This window comes from Pseudorca crassidens, chromosome 11 (assembly GCF_039906515.1).
Source record: "Pseudorca crassidens isolate mPseCra1 chromosome 11, mPseCra1.hap1, whole genome shotgun sequence".
NCBI lineage: Eukaryota > Metazoa > Chordata > Mammalia > Artiodactyla > Delphinidae > Pseudorca > Pseudorca crassidens.
The window spans coordinates 9,748,587-9,770,354 of NC_090306.1; the positions used below are offsets into that span (position 1 = coordinate 9,748,587).

The window sequence follows — 21,768 nt, forward strand, 5'->3', positions numbered from 1 at the left end:
CCCAAAATTGGTTGAATCAACACAATATAGTCTTACTTATTAACTGAGTGATAGAACTTTCTTCAAGATAGATAATTTTAAACATTTTTTGAAGTATTAAACATGTGATAGCCAAATTGCAGTGTTTGTGCATGAATCCTTAATGATAAACAAGGGACTTCAAGAAAACTGTGCTCCTGCTTGTAGCTCTGCTCTCTTGCAAGTGTTGGGAGTAATTCCAGCACTCTTGTCACACCTGAAGAAAGAATGTTCCAGTCAGTTGGAAGGGAATCATTAGCAAGGGGGTGGGGGCATATGGGAGAAGAAAGGGTGACTTTGATTGTGAATATTAAGCAATGCCCATTAAGGACATATCTGCTGAAGCACTCTTCCTGCTGTTAGGGAACTCCTCTCCCGCCTCCCTCCTACCCCCATCTTTGCCTGGCTGGCTTCTTCATTGCATTTACATCTCTGTAAGGAATTCTGCCATCTTCAACATACCAGAGTCTTCTGTCATAGTCACAGAATGGCTGCCACAGCACCAAAAATCATGTTCTCATGTGAAATGTTCAAACAGAAAGGCAGGGATAGAGGGAGAAGAAAAAGAAAAATGCTTTCTCTTTGTGGCCTCCCTTCTTATCAGGGTGAAAAATCTTTCCCATATGATTTAACAGACTTCCCTTCACATTGCTCAGAACCTTGTCACATGACTACCTCTAGCTGGGAGGAAGGGTAGGAAAATACGTACAGAAGTAACAAGTAGTTTTTTAAAAGTGGTGCACTAAAAATAATAGGACTTATGAAAATACAAGCTTAGGAGCAGAACACTGAAAGCCTATGCAGTTTTGTTACCCTAGGACCATAAAAGTTACTAGGCTAATAAAAAATACACAATTAAACCTCCACTGGCATTTGTACTCAACATCACAGTCATCTTTTAGAGCTGTGCTGTCCAATATGGTAGCCACTAGCCAAGTGTGGCTCTTGAGCGTTTCAATGTACCAATCCAAATTGAGATGTGATGTAAATGTAAAATACACAGCAGATTTCAAAGACTTAGTATGAAAAAATAATGGAACTATATCATTAATAGTTTTTATATTGAAATATTGCACCTGTTTCTTTTTACTTTTTAAAAATATAGCTATTAGAAAGCTTAAAATTACATGTTTCTCGTATTTCTTTTCCCGGACCGGGGCACGAACCCGTGTCCCCTGCATCGGCAGGTGGACTCTCAACCACTGCGCCACCAGGGAAGCCCTGTTTCTCATATTTCTATCAGACAATGCTGCTTTAGAACCTTTAAACCTGGGACATGTGCTTTCTCCTTGGACATATAGGTCCTTGAGGGCATTTGATTCCAATTGAAAGCAGTTTTGTCAAAATTAAAAATCTGATCTAGCATCTCGTGCCCTTGGATTGGAAGAATTAATATTGTTAGAATGGCCATACTACCTAAAGCCATCTACAAATTTAATGTGATCCCTATCAAGTTACCCATGACATTGTTCACAGAACTAGAACAAATCATCCTAAAACTTACATGGAACCATAAAAGATGCAGAATTGCTAAAGCAATCCTGAGGAAAAAGAAAAAATCTTGAAGCATAACCCTCCCAGATTTCAGGCACTACTACAAAGCTACAGTAATCAAAAAGTATAGTATTGGCACAAAAACAGACATACAGATCAATGAAACAGAATACAGAGGCCAGAAATAAACCCGCACACCTATGGTCAATTAATCTTTGACAAGGAGGCAAGAATATACAAAGGAGAAAAGACAGTCTCTTCAGCAAGTGGTGCTGGGAAAGCTGGACAGCCACATGTAAATCAGTGAAGTTAGAACACACCCTCACACCATACACAAAAATAAACTCAAAATGACTTAAAGACTTAAATATAAGACATGATACCATAAAACTAGAAGAGAACATAGGCAAAACATTCTCTGACATAAATCGTACTAATGTTTTCTTAGGTCAGTCTTCCAAGGCAATAGAAATAAAAGCAAAAATAAACAAATGGAACCTAATCAAACTTACAAGCTTTTGCACAGCAAAGGAAACCATAACAAAACGAAAAGACAACCTACGGACTGGGAGAAAATATTTGCAAATGATGCTACCGACAAGGGCTTAAGTTCCAAAATATAAAAACAGTTCATACAACTCAATAACAAAAAACCAAACAGCCCAATCAAGAAATGGGCAGAAGACCTAAATAGACATTTCACCAAAGAAGACATAAAGATGGCCAATAGGCACATGAAAAGATGTTCAACATCGCTAATTATTAGAGAAATGCAAATCAAAACTACAATGAGGTACCACCTCACAGCAGTCAGAATGGCCCTCATTAAAAAGTCTACAAGTAACACATGTTGGAGAGGGTGTGGAGAAAAGGGAACTATCTTACACTGTTGCTGGAAATGTAAATTGGTGCAGCCACTGTGGAAAACAGTATGGAGGTTCCTTAAAAAACTAAAAATAGAGTTGCTATATGATCCAGCAATCCCACTCCTGGGCATATACCCAGACAAAACTATAATTCAAAAAGATACATGCACCCATATGTTCATAGCAGCACTACTCACAATAACCGAGACATGGAAACAACCTAAATGTCCATCGACAGATGAATGGATAAAGAAGATGTGGTATGTGTGTATATATATATATATATACATATATATGTATATATTTATATGTATATAAAATGGAATATTACTCAGCCATAAAAAAGAATGAAATAATGACATTTTCAGCAACATGGATGGACCTAGAGATTATCACACTAAGTGAAGTAAATCAGAAAGAGAAAGACAAGTACCATATGATATCACTTATATGTGGAATCTAAAATATGACAAAAATTAACTTATTTACAAAACAGAAACAGACAGACATAGAAAATAAACTTATGATTACCAAAGGGGGAAGGGGGTGGGGGAGGGATAAAGTAGGAGTTTGGGATTAGCAGACACAAGCTACTGTATATAAAACAGATAAACAAGGGCCTACTGTATGACACAGGGAACTATATTCAATATCCTGGAATAAACCATAATGGAAAAGAATATGTATATCTATCTACAACTGAATCACTTTGCTGTACACCAGAAACTAACACATCGTTGTAAATCAACTATACTTCAATTTTTTAAAAATCCACTAGAATTACCATAATGACAGTCTCTCTTTAAAAACAAAAAACAAGGGCTTCCCTGGTGGCGCAGTGGTTGAGAGTCCGCCTGCCGATGCAGGGGACACGGGTTCGTGCCCCGGTCCGGGAAGATCCCACATGCCGCGGAGCGGCTGGGTCCGTGAGCCATGGCCGCTGAGCCTGCGCGTCCGGAGCCTGTGCTCCGCAACGGAAGAGGCCGCAGCCGTGAGAGGCCCACGTACCGCAAAAAAAAAAACAAAACCAAAAAACTAAGTTAATGAAAAAGAAGAGTCTGATCCAGTATTCAGCCTTCTTGATCAATCAGTCCCCCAACCCCCAACCCCACACACAGGACAAAACAGTTTCGCACCTTCGTTTACCCTGTGTAGCTTTACCACATAACAATGTCATAAAAATCTTAAAGTTTTTTTTTTGTTTGTTTTCCGGCACGCGGGCCTCTCGCTGTTGTGGCCTCTCCCATTGCGGAGCACAGGCTCCGGACGCGCAGGCTCAGTGGTCATGGCTCACGGGCGCAGCCGCTCCGCGGCATGCGGGATCCTCCGGGACCGGGGCACGAACCCGTGTCCCCTGCATCGGCAGGCGGACTCTCAACCACTGCGCCACCAGGGAAGCCCTCTTAAAAGTTTTTGAAGCCACAAACAAGCCTCTATTTGTACTAAAGGAAGGCATTCCTGAAGAATTTCCTGCTTTTTTTCTTAAAGTGTTTATATTGCTAAGGTTTTGTATTTAATTGTAAGAAGACTTGCCCCTGATCACTTCAAAATGTAAGTGTGCTAGGAAAAATAATGAAAGAACCAATGTGATTTCTGAATTATGTTGACATTATTTCCCCTTGTATCAATTGCATATGAGCTAAAAATGACTATATCTGGCATACAGAGCTCCTATTGTGGGAGATAGGACTGCCAGTAGGCAAAAGGGAGAGAGAATTCCAATCCTATATTTTCAGAGGGGTGGTATACATTTATGAGCTATCTCGGACAGTGTCAGTGAACAATAACAGGGAAATAAGATGATTCTTCTCATTACCAAGTTTACATTTAGTAAAATTTCCCATTTAATTAATGCAGTTCTCTGCCTCTCTCAACTTAACTCCATTGAATTCTCAAGACCCTTTCAAAAGCAACCTCTGAAGCCTTCCCTGATCTCACCTCTAGAAACTTCAGAGCACTTTGCTTGTACCATCTTTTTAAAGCACATATATTTGGCCATACATTAATGTTATTGTCTCTTTGTTTAACTTTTATATATAGAATAAAGCTCCTGCCATGGAAGATGGTAATTGTATCTTACTTTTCAAATTTTCTCTAGTGATTGGCCTTATGGTTCATACAAATGAGACACACTTAAGTATTTGTCGAATTTAATTGTACTGTATCTATCCTAAAATGACTTATTTAATACATCTACTTTTTATTTAATAGAGTATTTCTAACATTTAAAGTATGAGTTGGTATTTGACTTACATCTCTAGTGCTTAAAAAAACTACAAGAGAACCCTCTGCGTATTAGAAAATCAAACCAAACATATTAGAGTATGTACTGGTGGATTTTTTTTTTAATATTTTAAGTGATTAAGACTGAATCCACAGTTAACATAGACCTATGATAAATCTGGATCCACATATTGATGACATGTTTTAAAAGATGGGTATTTTAGAGCTTCCCTGGTGGCACAGTGGTTGAGAGTCCGCCTGCATCGTGGGTTTGTGCCCCGGTCCGGGAGGATCCCACGTGCCGCGGAGCGGCTGTGCCCGTGAGCCATGGCCGCTGGGCCTGCGCGTCCGGAGCCTGTTGTTTCGCGGCGGGAGAGGCCACAGCAGTGAGAGGCCCGCGTACGGCAAAAAAAAAAAAAAAAAAAAAAGATGGGTATTTTAGATCTCCCTCCTTCTCCCTTTTCTCAGGGCCTTTCCCCTTTTCTCTTCTACTTTAAACTCCTTATGTTTTATTTATCTGTCTTGATAATCGCTCAAATCAAGAAATCAGTAAGTAATGTCTAACTTTTAAGTCTAAAACATCATAACCACATTTAAAGTCCTGAGAAGCCAGCATGAAGCAATGGTCATGATGAATGTGGTAATTATTAACCCTGTCCATCTAATTACACCATTGTACATCCCAGTCGTCAGGGCACTCAAGAATGATGATATGATTCTGTTCTCATCTTTTCACTTGGGTATACAGTATACTGACACAAATCTCATGTTGACTGATAAACTGGACTTGACTAGAAGGGCTCTTTTAGAATGACTTACCAGCAAAAAAGGATCTACCATTTACGCAATCAGTCTACAGTTTCCCTAAATTTTCTCACTTTGTTTCCATTCTTGTATGATGCCTTTCCCACCGAGGTGGGAACCCCTCAAATACAGAGACCTTGTCTTATTTGTCTCTTGCTTATTTGTATCTATAACTCCAGCTCTCACCTAATGCCTGACACATAGGTAATCAATAGATACGTAATGAGTGAATGAAGTACAGCTTTGATCAAACAATCGTATGTCCCATGTGAGCTTGGTTGTGATTAAATGTTGCTTATTTTGGTTATGGAGCGTTACCTATGGCTGGTGGTTGGCTAAGTTCTTTTGGTTGTAAGGAACAGTCTCATTTGTTCCCTTGAGTAGTGTGTGAATGTATGTTCACATGTGTGACGGGAATCTTAGCCATACTGCCAAATCCTTAGACCATGGAAACCCAAACTACGGGGCCTTGAAAGAGTCACATGTGAACAGGAATTATAAGTCCATTAGGAATGTTGAGAGCTCTGGACATCTTTGCCATGGAAGTCCATGGCCTATGAGTCCAGCACATAGTGACTCTACGTCCCTACATGTCTTCTCTCTGCATCAGTCTATGCTCTTTTCACTGTGACCTTCTGGTTTTTATGATACTTCCCAGTTCTAATTCTTGAGTGAGAGTATAAGATTGGAGTAGCTAATAACCATCTTCCTTTTGGGCAGAGGTGTCCGTGCCAGGCCCCATCATAAAACACAGTTTTTAGTCAGGAGCCCATGCCGTGGCCCATGCTAGGGGTGGGGCATTTGCTCTTGGAAGGAGCTGTAGATTTGATGGATTCCATGACTGCCATATCGAGGACCTAACAGAATTCACTAGGGGATATCTCTTTGAGCTTCACTGCAACTGTGTATGTTTGCCAGTAATATCTATTAGGTGCTACCTGCTCTGTATTTATTTTGTTTAGAGGATGGAAATTGGCCTCACTGGAGGATACAGAAAAGGTTAAAGACTGTAGATTTATATCTGAAGTCAAAGTGAATATGTCACGAAGGCAGTGGAATGTGTCCATGTGTGTTTGGGGGATGGAGGGGTATCTTTCTGAAGAGCTGAGTTTAGGGGAGAAGCGTCAGGCTTAGGTTGTTATCTTTGCACCTAACTGTGATGACCATAGGCAAATCACCTTTTATCTTTATTTCTACTTCCTCACTTGTTAAGGGTTATAACACTTACCTCGACTGCACAGACAATTATTAAAACACTCTGCTATGGTAAAATACATAAATGTTAAATTCAGATTATTATGTGAATAATGTATGAAAATGATCTGAAAATGTTTAATAGGTAGCGTCTATGCAGATTTAAAGTTCAGTGAAATTTGGTGGGGATTAAAACTCTTGTGTATGCATTCAGAAAAGTAGACCATAAGTATGGTGGTGGTTTGGAATATTTGCCGGATTGGGGCCAACAGTTCTGGCCTTGTGCTGCCCTCCTGTGCTGTTTAAACAGCCCAGCAGGTCGATTACATTCTTGCTTCATGAATGCTCTGCGGGGGAATTCTATCTTATTACTTACCCTCTTCTGTCCTCATGTGGCCACAGAGGGCCTAACTATTCTGGATGTTTCTGTTTCTTCGGTAAAGGAAGAGATGGAAAAACTACTCTGAAACATTCTAGGTCAGAAAATCAAATCCCAAGTTAAGGCAAAAGGCAACAAACTTCAAATTGCATTAGACACGTTGTATAACTGGTCCGCTGATACAGGAAGATCTTAAGCAGATTATTGAGGTTCGGAGAAGAATACCATTATGACAATGTCAGGAAAGGCTTTTTGTCAAGAATAAATAGAAATGCTACTGAATGTCCTTTTATTATGCTAAGAATTTACAATAAAGCCTTACACTCTTGATTTTCTATTTCTTAGCTGGGTGAAATATGAGACACAAGCAAAGCTCATTCTGTGCTAATTCTCTTAGCATCGTCTCCAAAAGGGATTCCTTTCAAAGAGCTTTAAGGTAATTTGTCAACATGACAATTCTTAGGAAAGTTAAGAAAAGATATTGAAGGAACCATAGAACGTGACGGCATACAATGAAACAAGTTAAGGTAGTCAATGGGTGGCACCTTCTTCACGTGCTTACTTCCTCATCTGCCAGTACACAGACCCCACCCCAGGCCTGCTTCCAGACTGGCTCCCTGATATTAGAACCTAGCCACCCTCCGCTTAGACAAGGTTTATGTGTGCATATTTTGTTCATGTGGGTTTACAGCATGTATGTACATGACTTTCCTTTTAGTCCACTCCAGTCAGGCTTTCATATCCTCCACTTGGCCAATACTACCCTTATCAAGATCACCAATGACCTTCATGGTCAAATCCAATGGTCAGTTTTCAGTCCTCATCTTACTTGACTTATCAGCAGCATTTGAACCATCTGATCTCTTCTTGTCCTTGAAATATTTTCTCTTACTTGGCCTCTGAGTCACCTCTCCTTGGCTCTCCTTTACTCCATCAGCGGCGCCTTTATATTCTCCTTTGTCTAGAGCCTTTCCATTTTTTGATTTCTAAAAGTTGTAATGCTCAGGCCTCTTCCCTGTCTAAACTCATTCCCTTTGTCATCTTATCTAGTCCCATGGCTTTAATATCATCTAAATGCTGAAAATTTACAAATTTGTATCTCCAGCACAAACCTCTCTCCCCTAAGAGAGACTCATATATACAACTGCTCACTCAGCAACTCCACTTGAATGTCCATGGATATCTCAAACTTAACACATTCAAAGCAAAATTTGTTCCTCCCTCAGTCAACCCCATTTCAGTAAATGGCTAAACCTTCTTCAGTTGCTTAGGTGAAAAAGCCTTGGAATTACTACGGACTCCTCTCTCCCATACACACATTCCATTTCCAATCCTTTAGCAAATCTATTAATAACTCTACCCCTTTTTCTACGTACATTGCTACCACCCTGGTCTGAACCAGTATGACCTCTTCTTGGATTACTGCAGTGGTCTACTAACTGGTCTCCCTACTTCTCTCTTGCTTTTCTGAAGTACTTCCCACTCAGGAAAGTGACCAAAGTTAGCTGATCAAAACTCTCTGCTCAAAGGTGGCTTACCTCATTTGGAATAAAATCAAACGTCTTTATCATGTCTTATATAATATACATGATCCAGGCCTCTACTTTCTCTCTGATCTCATCTCCTACCTCCCAGTCCCTACATACTGTGTCTGGCTTACTAGTTCCCTTATTACTCTTTAGCCACCCTAGGCACATTCCTCAGGGCTCTTGGATTTGCTATTCCCTCTGCCTGGAACACAGAAAATGACATAGTCCAATGCCCTCATTTCATTCAGGTCTCTATTCAAATGTCAGTTAATCAAAGAGTCCTTCCTTGTTAATACAGCATCTGCCTTCATTACTCTCTGCAGCCTCAACTACACTAGTTTTTTTCTTTTAGCACCTATAACAACATGACATACTATGCTTATTTATTTGTGTCTTGTCTGCCTTCCGCACTTGAGTGTAAACTCCATTCCATAAAGCAGGACTTTGGCTATCTTTTTTTTCTGCTGTGTCCCCAGAGTGTCTGGCATCTGCTAAGAGCTCATTAAAAATTTAGTGAATGAAGGAATGAACAAATATTCATGTGAACAGTTATTCAGAGAGTGGTCAGGAGCAAAAAATGAGCACTTTCCAGTTATTTTTTTTTTAGGTATAAGTTTGCGTAAACTGAAGACTGAGATAATTAAGGGAGGTTTTCTCCTTTGTATCTTCTCAATGACTGTTGTTGAAAATGGTGAGTTGGTGGTGAATATGTTTCTTTGTTCCAAATTCCATATTCTACTCACAGAGGTTGTCTACTTATGTTTCAGTCATGGAAATTAAAGTCATGGATCCAGGGTTTGCCATTTATTTCACCTTCTTATGAAACCAGCAATACTGTATTTGCTTACTACATTTTACTTGAAAATGAAGATTTTTCTCTAATTAAAATTGCCTGATGCATTTTTTCTTTAAAGTCTGACCCCACTGGATCAGTTTCAAACCCTTTCTGAGTCCAGTTTCTTTCGAAGATGCTATTTTTCTTTTTAGGAATTTGAATCTCATTTTCCCCAGAACCTTCTTTTTAGGAATTTGAATCTCATTTTCCCCAGAACCTTCTTTTTATGAATAGTAAATTGGTAATTTAAGCCAATGAGCCTCCGTGATAAAATTTACAAACCCACCAAGTCATTACATCTTCAAGAGTCATCACAGTGGACTCTGGACTCAACTTCCGAAGAGCAGGCCTACTGGTCCTAGCTTTGGAGCACTCAGCCTTCTCTATCTCAGGACCTCATCTGCAAGAGAGGATAACAGCATTCGTCTCGAAACGGTGGTCTTATGAGGGTCCAATGTGATGACACCAGAGAAGCTGCTTTCAAGTATGTAAAGTATTGTGTTAATCAGGGATGTCTTGGGTTCTAATAGAAACCAGTAACAAACTAGCTTGGAGCAAAATGAGAGGAGTTGTTTTACAAACACAGGCTGTCCCACAGAACTGAAATCCAGGGAGTTGGACCTCCTGAGCTGCAGGATCCAGAAACTGGGGAGTTTGGGGGTGCTGAGTGTTATCTGTCTTTCTAAAACCCGTGGTCTCTCTTCTCTGCCCCTCTTTGAATGTCCCTTTCTTTCTTCTGACACTGCAGGCAATCTTAATCTGCATCTCCATCACACATGTGCCAAAGATAGCTTTCTTAAAACTGCTCTTTGAATTCCAAATCTACATTACCTTATTAATCTCTAATTTACAGTTTACTAATTGAAGTTTCTGAGACCTCGTTTCAAATTTTCAGGAGAGAGAATTTGGTTGGCCAAATTCGGGTCAGATAGATATAGCCTCTCCCCTCCTCTGGTCACCTTCAGAAAGAGAATCGGGGGAGTTCCCTGGTGGCCTAGTGGTTAGGATTCTGGGCTTTCAGTGCCGTGGCCCGGGTTCAATCCCTGGTCTGGGAACTGAGATCCTGCAAGGCACGTGGCTTGGCAAAAAAAAAAAAAAAAAAAAAAATCTAGAGAATGGGAAAAATGGGATATAATCTCTCAGCAGAAGAGCCTAAGGGAGCAGACTTTCTGAGAAGGGAGGGTGGGACAATGAAGAAACAATGAGTGTTACACAGCTCAAGTGTGATGAAAAATATTGAGAACACCACACACATCCTTATTTCCACACTTTTTTTTTTTTTTGCGGTACACGGGCCTCTCACTGCTGTGGCCTCTGCGGCATGTGGGATCTTCCCGGACCGGGGCACGAACCCGTGTCTCCTGCATCGGCAGGCGGACTCCCAACCACTGCGCCACCAGGGAAGCCCCCTTATTTCCACACTTTTGAAAGCTTTAATCTACTCAGGATCTGCTCTGGCCATATGATTACTGGCACATTTGTAAATATGGACAGGTCTCAGAGAGCCCCGCCAACCATAGCATCCTTTCACATTATGTGTCAGATTCATGTCTCCAATATTGTCTCAGTTGCCCTCTTAAGGAACATAACCTCTTATTCTTTTTTTCCTCAGGGATGCAGTTAATTTCAATGCACATACTGTCTGCATCAAATCAAATTCTTAATCTTCCCTATTCCCTATCTCCCAAACGTTTCCCTCTGTATTAGCTCGGATTGACTATAAAATGTTATCAAATGGACCTCCAAAATATCACAGTTTAACAAAATAGAAATTCCTTTTTTCTCTCGGGTCAGATCAGGGACTCGGGTTGATGGTGGCCCTATCACCTTCAACATGTGGCTTCCAAGGTTACAGTAATATTCACCTTTACAGCCCATGGGAGGGGGAAGAGAGAAGCAGAAGGGAAGGAGTCATGTGACAGGTTTTATGCACTAGGCCTGAAAGACACATATCACTTTGGCTTACATTCTGTTGGAAAACACCTAGCACCGGGCCACATTCAACAGCAAAGGAGGCTGGGAAATTGAGAGAGGATGCGCAGCTGTATGCCCAGTTACAATTCCGATACCGAGGAAGAAGGTGAGGATGGAATTTGGTGGACAACTAACATTCTCTATTACGTCATCTCTCTGTGTTACTTCTCTTAATTAATGGCATTATTCTCTCAAATACCCAAGCGTGAGTCCTTAAAGCCATCCTCCATCTCTCCATCTTTCTCCAGCCCCTGTATCTGTTCTGACTACGTAAGCAAGCACACATTCATTCCTAGTTTTCCATTCCCTCCTCTGCAGTACAGCTTAAGGCCATTGTATCTCTTGCTTGAGCAACTGCAATCAGCCTGCAAAGTCACCTCCCTGTGTCAGCCCCTCCAGGCTCATCACGCCCATCCTCTACTCTGCTGTCAGATGCCACTACCGAACACAAACATCTGATTGTCCAAGACGGCGTGGGCTTCTTAACAGTTGCCTCCGCTTCCCGTCAAGGCTGTGCGTACCACATACAAAGCATCTGCAGCTGTGCCTTCATAGCTCAGTAGCTCACACAAGACAGCCTCCTATTCTCTGTTCCAAACCCTCTTATTGTGGTCTCGTGGCTCATGCTTCTACCCTCTTGCCTCACACCCGTACTCTGCCCAACAACCAGCTCCCTTTGGGTTAAGACCAGAATGGGACGGTCCACCCAGCTTTCATTCAGCTCTGTCCCTAGACACTGTCTCTCAGGGCCCAGGCTTGCTCCGGGTCAGGAGACAAGTTTGGACAGTGATCACGATATTCTTTTCACCAAATGCTCCATTGCTTACTGAATAAAACATTTTTTTTAGCATGTCATCCATACAACTGCCACTGTCTGATCCCATCCGCCAATTAACACCCCTGCCAATACATCTTTATAATCTTCTTGACATTTTCCTCATTCTTCAAGACCTGACTCATATCACCTCCTTGAAGGCTTCCTCTTTCTCCCTCCTTTGTACTCTATCTTTGGACTGCATTCTTCCAGATTTTGCTTTCTGTCTCTGGAGTTTTTGTGCACATGGTGGTCTCCCCATCTAGGAGGTATACTCCCTAAAGGCAGGGACCGTGACTTCTCATCCTTAGGCCGCTGAGAATACCGCCTAGAGGAATACCTTACACATGGTAAGAGCGCGTCATTCCACTGCTTAGAACCTCCTAATGCTTCAGTGGCTTCCCCTATCGCTCAGTCATTGATAAAAACCCTCCAGAGGCCTGCATGGCCTCGTAGGAGCAGATGTTCCAGGTGCTCCTCTCCCCTTGCTCCTCCATGTTCCTTGAACACATCACACAAGAGCACACTTCAGAGCTTTTGTGTTTGCTGTTCCCTTTATCGGGACACTCTCCCCAGATATCTGCATGGCTGCTCTCTCTTGAGTCCTCGGGGCATCTCTCCAAGGCCACTTCCTCAATGAAGCCTTCCCCGACCACTCTAGTCCCACTGGGACCTCACAACACTCTCCTTCTCCCTCCCTTGCTTGTTCTTTCTCCATAGCATGTATCACCTCCTTATACAGTGTATATATTTCACTCATGTGTTACTGTGTATCATCTGTCTCCTCTCCCCCTACTAGAGTGTAAACTTCATCCTAGTTTAAATCTGTTTGTTTACTTCTGTATCCCCAGGGCCTCGGATATCAAAGGCACTCAACAAATCTTTGTTGAAATAAAGAATAAGCAAATTAATAGAAAATGCTCAATAAATATTTATTAAATTGAATGAGAAGTGTCAGAAACAGACGAATGTGAAATTGCTGAACTCTAAAACTATGTCGGTTTAGAAGAATAGTGAAATTGAGTGAACGTTGCCTCACCATAAACACCCTGGAGGAAGGATTAAAATTGTGTGCTTGTGGTGGGAGGGGCAACAGAGCAAGGAAACGTGCGCCTTCGCAGAAATTTGGGGCTGCCTGACTTCCCCCCTGCGAGGACCACGGACCACACCTGGGAGGCGAGCTTGCCCTGCCGCCCCGCCGGGACACTTGGCTACCACACAGGTGTTTTCTTTTAAGTTATTTTGGTCTTCCTCTCTCTCCTCAGCTGGTGAAGGAGACGCAATCTTGGGTGGCTTATGGGACGCTTCTCAGCTCTAAGGAGAAAACTACCAGGAGTGAAAATGACAGCAAAAACATCACCCGGGACTAGATTCTGGGTCTTGGGCCAGCAGAGCCCTTTTTAGAGCAGTGCCAGTGGAACTTTCTGTCTTCTCCCCAGGCTCCGCCTTTACGCTGTTTATTGGAAATTCTTCTCCCCCGCTCAGTCTTTTAAAGCCGCCGCCTACTTTCCGCAGGAGGATGGCGCTCTGAGCTCCCAGTTCCCTCTTCCCCCGGGGACTCCATAGTATTTTTTCACGCTTCGTCGCTACTACAGCAGACGCCTGCCTTCTCATTATTTGCTGTGCAGATCTCCGGTGCCTTGACTGTAAACAAAACACTTTAGATCATAGCAAGGTCGGAGTAAGCACAGCCTTTCTGCTGGCAGCCAGACGTCTTAAGGTGGCGTGACTGTGACTCGCTTACTTTTCAAGATTAACAAAGCGACAAAATGGTGGTCCTACATATTAGTTGAAGAAATATTCAGGGTGTGGAGGGGATAGAAGTATTCATTTTTAACTTTTCTGTAAGATATTAATTCCACGAATAAAATCAAACATCTGTGGCAAGGTGCAATCCTCTAGAATAGCTCCATTTACATATATGTGGTAGTTTGTGTATTTATGCATCTGCATTGATGCTTATATATAATATAGAATTCCGGTGTAGTCTAGCAATTGTGTAAAAATTTCAACAACAATGATCTAATTTCAGGAATAGGGTATCAATTATGGTATTGAGACCTACCCTAATTTTCCTGTCCCTCTCCCCCTCTTCTCCAACTCAGCAAACTAAGTGGGGCATTCAATGTAAAAAAATAAAGAAGATGAGACCTTTTACTTTGATCCCAGGTGAAATATTTTCTGTCGGTCAGGTAGGTAGTCCCGACCTTGAAACAAATTTTGGGCACTGCCTCCCTCACTGCTCTCTGGGTCTCACCCTGCCCTTTTGGCATCTGCATTTTAGTCAAATTAGTGCCAAGGTCATACCAAAGGCCAGTGACAGCTGTATTAAAATATCAGGGACCACAGGCCACGTCAAGGAAACATCTGTAGGCAGCCCAGGTCATGAGAAGGAGCCATTTTGAATCATTTGTAGGAGAGGGACATAGGCGAATCCAGACGAAATCCCAAACCAGTTGGGGTCATCAGGAGGGAAAGGGACAGAAAATGAACCAGCTTTAGAGTCAGGAGACCTGCCTCTAGTCTGCTACCAACTGGTTATGTGTCCCTGGACAGGAATCCTCTCGGTCTCTATTTCCTCAGTGGTAAAAAAGAGAGGGTTGAACCACAGGGTTCCCAAGGTCCCTCCCAGCTCTTACATTCTGGAGTGTATGAAGCAAGGCAGGGACACAAAGTGGACGAATAATACGTGGTTAAGAAAACAAGTTAAAAGTCAAACTCATTTGTAGCATAGACGCCCAAGAAAACTGTTGTGTACAGTTGCTGTTGTGTACTGTTAGAACTGGAGATTAGTTTCCAGTAAAATGTGTAACTTTGACCCAGACCAAGATCATATACGGGGTTGGGGGGAGGCAGTTAAAGACTGTGAGCTCTGTTTCAGATATGACAGCCCTGTCCATCCTGTTTTAACGTCCATCACCTTGCTCAAGATCATATTGCTTAGGTAAATTTCAAGTTGCAAAGGGGAGCAGAGATATGCCCAAGTAATCATATCAGACGTGAGAACACGGTGGTGGTGGTTTTATACATCACTTCACAATCCGGACTTTCCGGTTACTTTCACTCTTCGACGACCTGCAGCCCTCTAAAGGCGTCACTTGCATCTGAATGGTGTTCTGGGTGGGTTCCGAGAAGTGAGTCTGGTGGGAGAGAAAGGTGGAGGAAGGAAGGAACTGTTGTATTTGGCGGCGGGACTCAGGTTGAGGAAACTGCTACAACCCGGCAAAGAATTGAAAAATACAAAGAAGAGACGAGTTCCCACACGCAGCCCGTGTCAGTGGCCTTAACTGTGACTGGGAAGCAAGAACCTGGGCCAGGGGTGTAATCTCTTTTTAAACTAAATGTGTCTGAGACAATTACAAAGCTTACTGGGGACTTGGGAGACCAGGCGACGTTTTGATCTGGAAATCCTTCCTTATTTTTTACTGAGGGAGAGCTTGGGCTCAGAATACATTATAAGTGCTGCGTCTCTTCCAGGCTAATTTATAGAAAGCCGTTCGCCGTGGCTTCTCCCCTAAGCCCCCTGCCCCCCCCAGACTAGCACAGACTTCTAGGTTAAGGGTGAGCTAACCACTGCTCACCCCCACCTAAGTAAGTCACCCAGGCCGAAGGGCTCCCCGCCTCCCCCGCCGTGCGTGCGGCTGGGACCCCGGGGGAGAGCTCAGCTGGGGGCCGAGCTCCCACCGTCCGCCTCCGCCCCCCAGCTGCCCGCCCCCGCCCCCATCCCCCGCTGGGCGAGTGCGGAGAAAACAAGATCGCCGGCGAGGCGCACAACCAGCTGCCGGCAACCTTCGAGCTCCCCAGCTTTCCCGGGCTAGGAGCGGGAGGTCGGGGCTCCGGAGCAGCCGCGCGCCGGCCCGCGCAACGCCGGGACCAGAACCCGCCGCCCCGCCGGCCCCGCTGCACAGGCCCCTCCCCGGCTCCCCGGCCGTTTGGCGAGCTTGTTTGTCTTATTTTTAATTTCTCCGAGGCCAGCCGGAGCAGGTTTGCTGGCAGCCGTGCGCCTCCAGCAGTCACGCGACCAGCCCATCTCCCGGGCGCGCGCTCGGCGAGGGCGCGCACGGGAGGCGGGGAGGCGCCGCGGCCGCCCTGGGGCCACCTTAAGGCCGCGCTCGCCAGCCTCGGCGGGGCGGCTCCCGGCGCCGCGACCAATGATCTCCTCCTCTGTTTAAATAGACTTGCGGTGTCAATCATCTTCTTCTTCGTCAGCCTCCCTTCCACCGCCATATTGGGCAACTAAAAAAAGGGGGCTCGTCTTTTCGGGGTGTTTTTCTCCCCCTCCCTTGTCCCCACTCTCTCGCCGCTCCGCGACTCCGACGCCGGCAAGGTTTGGAGAGCCGCTCGGTCGGCGGGACCCGCGGGCTCGCAGCTGCCCGGACTTGGACTGGCTCTGCCCCCTCCTCTCTCCGCTGCGCTCCTCTCCCCTCCCCTCCCCGCCTCCCGCTCGCCAGTCCACTTGATCGGCGGGGACTCGGGGCTGCCTGGCCGGGGCTGCCCCTCGCCCCCTCCCCCAGCCCCGCGCGCTCCTGACGCTCGGGCACTTACTCGTCCGTGTTTGTTTCTCTTGGCTCGGAGGGCAGTCGCAGGGCTTATAAGAGGGGCTCGGGCTGGGTCGGGGCGTCTTGTTTTGTTCGTTTTGTTTTGCGAGAGCGCAAGAGAGGCGGTTGCCGAGCCCGGGGAGGAAGATGTCAAACGTGCGAGTGTCTAACGGGAGCCCGAGCTTGGAGCGGATGGACGCCAGACAGGCGGAGTACCCCAAGCCCTCGGCCTGCAGAAACCTCTTCGGCCCGGTCAATCACGAAGAGTTAACCCGGGACTTGGAGAAGCACTGTAGAGACATGGAAGAGGCCAGCCAGCGCAAGTGGAATTTTGATTTTCAGAATCACAAGCCCTTGGAGGGCAAATACGAGTGGCAAGAGGTGGAAAAGGGCAACTTGCCCGAGTTCTACTACAGACCCCCGCGGCCACCCAAAGGCGCCTGCAAGGTGCCGGCGCAGGAGGGCCAGGATGTCAGCGGGACCCGCCAGGCGGTGCCTTTAATTGGGTCTCAGGCAAACTCAGAGGACACGCATTTGGTAGACCAGAAGACTGATGCACCGGACAGCCAGACGGGGTTAGCGGAGCAGTGCACTGGGATAAGGAAGCGACCTGCCACAGACGGTAATGACCCTTTCAAATGAGTGAAATGTCTTTCTGTGTGTCTGTGTTAGCGGCACTGCTTTGCCTGCCTGAGGGTCTTTAACCTCAACTTTGTTTTCAGCGCATTCTGATTTAGCTCTGGGGGAGCGCACTTTCTTAATCTTAGGTTTTAAATGCTATTTATTTAGCTGACTGCTTGCCTGTTTATGACTTTTAAGTCAGAAGCCTGAGACTGTGTTATCTGGTAATTTTTCTAACTGAAAACATCGCGGCTCCTCCCCGCTCGCCAGCGGTAGGTATGTGACAACGTTGGGATGTTTATCAACGGCCTCCCTCTTCGCTTTGGAGAGAGAGCTTTGGGGGCGTAGAATATACTTTCTGTTATGTGAAAACAACCTCATTTTGTGCCCTTAAAGGCCACTGGGAATGACGGATCCAGGATTGTGGGTGTAGGTGGTGGGTTTTTCGTCCCCTGGTTCTTGGGTCCACTTCTGTCACCCATTGTTTTTTCTAATAAAGATTGTTTGTCTGTGTTCTTTTTAAAATTCTCTCCTGCCCTTAGATTCCTCTTCTCAAAACAAAAGAGCAAACAGAACAGAAGAAAATGTTTCAGACGGTTCCCCGAACGCGGGATCAGTGGAGCAGACGCCCAAGAAGCCGGGCCTCAGAAGGCGTCAAACGTAAAGTACTCGGTGGGTTGATTACTACGAGCAAAGCAGTGACCCCCGAATTGGGCTGCAGGAACTTGTGGGCTTTCCAGCCCCAGGATAACCCGATCTCAGTGGTGGCTGGCAGATTAGAGCTTGTGGGTTTTTGTTTGGTTTATATTTTGGAGGTCAAAAAAAGTAGGAATGGGGAAGACTGAGAATTAGTGTGGAGGTGCTGTAATTCTTCCCAGTTTCTACGTCCTGAGATCATTTTCCTTTGAAGTACCAAATGATTAGAGCAAGGGTCCCAGGCAAGTACTTGTAACCAAGGCCCTGTGGGGAGGAAGGTCAGTTCTCTGAGAGTCCCATCAAAACATGTTGGGAACAATAGGTTCTTTTTCCATCTGAACAAGAGCGGGGGTCTGCCTCCATCCCACTTCATGAGAATTCATCTCCCAGAAGACCAGGTTGACTCAGATTTTGAGCCATCCATGGAAAAATGATTTAATTCAAATAAATGATTTAATTCAAACTTTGAGGGAAAAGTGAGGCACAAATGGTTCATAGCTGGTTGTTCAAATGGTTAGAAACGTGACAAGCGAGGTATGTGGCTTCCTTTGGTTTTTATCATTTTCACAAACTCTCACTTTCCCTGTCTTCTGATAAGTTTGGGGGATGGAGAAGGAACGTGTGTATTTAAAAAAACCAAAATGGAAGGCTCAAAAATCCTAAGGTTCCGACGGAATTTCTGATAACACTGAAGTTGCAAAGCAAAAGTTAAAGTAACTGCCAGGGTAAGCAGTCCAGGAACACGTCAGCATGTGTATGCCAGTCGTGCTATAACAGGGGAATTTAGATACTTGTAGGGGAAATGGATAGTAGATATCAGGGCTGATGGGGTAGGTGTCCCCCAAACAAGGGAAGTGGAGATTTTTGCCATCTACTAAAATATGATCAACATGAAAAGCTAATTTGAATAATTCAGCCCCCAGCTTTACGTGGATTGGTCTCCATAATGATCAGACTACATGTATTAATAGTTTGTAAACATCTTACAGACAACGACCGTGTCCTCTTTTTTTTTCCCAAAACACTCTCATAGCCTAGCATATAAAGAGATCCTAAGAGATGTTGATATTAACTTTTAAAATCCTCATCTATAAAAATTAAAAATTAAAAAAAGGGATGAAGGTGGGGTTCAAGTTTGTTGTATTTTTAAATCAGTGTCATATATAGGATTTCATTACATACATATTTTTCAGAGCTTATACAAAACGGCGCTATTGAACTTCTCCATCACAGCTTATATATGAAGTGGGTAAATGGGTTGAAAAAATTTTCTGAAGCAACCTTACCACCTGCAGCTCTTGTTGGTTTGTGACTTGTGGCCTAGCTCATCAGATGAGCCACAGCAAATCAGACCTACTGGATTTTGATCTGGCCCCATTCTGACATACAGAGAAGCATTTGTTAGTAAATATTGCCAGTTCAGAGAATACAGGAAATAGTAGTAAGGACCTATTCATAAGCATTCGTGTGTATATTCTACATATGACTAAGACTAAAATATTTTGAGAAAAAAAAAAGTGAATAGAATTTTCTTTGGATAGTCTTTTTAAGTGTGATTTCCAATTATTTTTCAAACTTAGAAAATTTTGCTACTCTTATGTGTTACACTTTCTGAATTTTCCTGTGTCTGTCCTTTCTCACTATCTTTGACCCCCGATTCTCTAGACCAGGGTTTCTCAACCTCTGTACTGTTGACATTTGGGGCCGAATAATTCTGTGTCGTGGGAGGCGGTCCTGCGCATTGTAGAATGTTTTGGCAGCATCCCTGACCTCTCCCAGCAGATGCCAGTAGCACCCCCTCCCCACCCAGTGTGACAACCAAAAATGTCTCCAAACATTGCCAAATGTCCCCCGGGGGTGGAGGGGGAGGCAGAATTACCCACTGTTGAGAATCACTGCTCTAGACAAAAGTCCACAGTGCAGGGGAGAGTAAAAATCCAATGAAGGAAATGTTGGATGGAGGTGACTGAGCACCAACTTTTAGCACGTTCTTTCTTTGCTATTGCTCAGGTATTTCCCAGCAAAGACAGTAACAAAGTAATTCCCGTCATATATTGGCAATGTTGTTCTTGTGCCTTTCTCCTAATTCTTTCTTGTTTCTTTTGCAGAATTGAGAGTATGTTTCCTTGTTTATCCGATACATCACTGCTTGATGAAGCAAGGAAGATATAAATTAAATATTTTGAATACATATCGCTGACTCCACGGAGTGGACATCCCTTATAAGCACTGAACAGCAACAACCCAATAACACTAAAGTTTTAGGCACTCTTAAATCATCTGCCTCTAAAAGCATTGGATGTAGCATTGTGCAATTAGGTTTTTCCTTATTTGCTTCATTGTACTACCTGTGTATATAGTTTTTACTTTTTATGTAGCACATAAACTTTGGGGAAGGGAGGGCAGGGTGGGGCTGAGGAATTGGCATGGGGGTGTATGAAGAGCTTGCTTTGACTTAGAGCAAGGAGAAAAATATTTGACTTGCACTAAGAGAAGCAGTCTGGGGGGAAGGTTTTGTTTTCTTTAAAGATGTAATGTCCCTTTCAGTGAGAACTGATACTTCATTTAAAAAATCATCCAAATTTGAACACTGGCTGCAGATAATTGATACTTATTTTTTTACATGAAGCTTTTTTCTCATTTAGGAGCTCAGATGATTCCGTTATGTAGCAGCAAATGGCTTTTTTTTTTTTTTAAAAAACAAAACTCTACTCAGTGCTCCCCGGCTTCTCCAGTCTCCCTTAAAATTGGAATTTGCCAGTTAAAGTATTCAGCTGTTCGGTAGTCACTCCAGGTACCCCTGGGCAAAAATCTGGCATGTATGGGGGGAGTTCTGAATGCTCAGAATTGACCATTTAGTTTTTATCAGATTTGTTGAGAAAATTTCTTAATTTTCTTTTCACTTCAGGGTGTGTAGACACAGTTAAAATAATTCTAAATCCTTGGATATTTTTAAAGATCTGTAAGTAACTTGACAAAAAATAATGAAATAATGTTTAATTTACAGTTTCTCATTCTGTTTGTTAATTTGCCCAAAGGAAAGTGGTGTTTTTAAAGGAAAGTGCGTATAGAGAAAAGCACCCGTGGATAGGTGAAATGTGAAATGGATACTACATCTTTAAACAGTATTTTTACACTGCCTGTGTATGTGTATGAAACAAAACCATTTGAAGTGTACCTGTGTACATAACTCTGTAAAGACACTGAAAATTATACTAACTTATTTATGTTAAAAAGAGATTTTTTTTTTTTTTAATCTAGAAAACATACAAGCCAAAGCGGCATGTTTTGTGCATTTGTAAATGCTGTATTGGGTAGACTAGGTTTTCCCCCTTCTTCTTTTAAATAATATGGCTGTGCTTAAAAGGTTGCATACTGAGCCAGGTATAATTTTTTGTAATGTGTGAAAAAGACGCCAATTATTGTTACACATCAAGTAGTCAATAAAGAAAACTTCCATAGCTATTTGTTGACTTGAACTGTATGTAATGTACCTTATTAGTAAGCTTGAGGTATTTGACCTAGCTTTGTAGTCATATTTCCACAAATATAATATGAAGTGGCAAACACCTAGATAATTCAGGCCCACCACTCAGATGATGTTTATGTAGGTCCGAATGTAGTAGTCACTCTTTTCCACTTAGTTCTGTATGGGTGGACAAAGCTTTAAAAGTGGAAAGTAGGCAGGCCACATTTTCATATTAATAAGATGGTCAAAGTCTCCATTAGTTCAAATATTTACGTCTCTAGGATATGAATGTGTCAGAACCAAAAATTGTTACA

The 21,768-nt window shown here is 43.4% G+C and overlaps 1 protein-coding gene across 1 annotated transcript; it reads left to right on the forward strand.

The window, feature by feature from the left end:
• Window positions 1-16,314: 16,314 nt before the first annotated feature.
• Window positions 16,315-21,450, forward strand: CDKN1B (cyclin dependent kinase inhibitor 1B). The gene is made up of 3 exons (XM_067695735.1): window positions 16,315-17,290; window positions 17,832-17,961; window positions 20,094-21,450. The coding sequence occupies exons 1-2, from the start codon at window positions 16,816-16,818 to the stop codon at window positions 17,951-17,953; spliced, it is 597 nt and encodes a 198-aa protein (XP_067551836.1). The 5' UTR covers window positions 16,315-16,815; the 3' UTR covers window positions 17,954-17,961; window positions 20,094-21,450.
• Window positions 21,451-21,768: the final 318 nt, after the last annotated feature.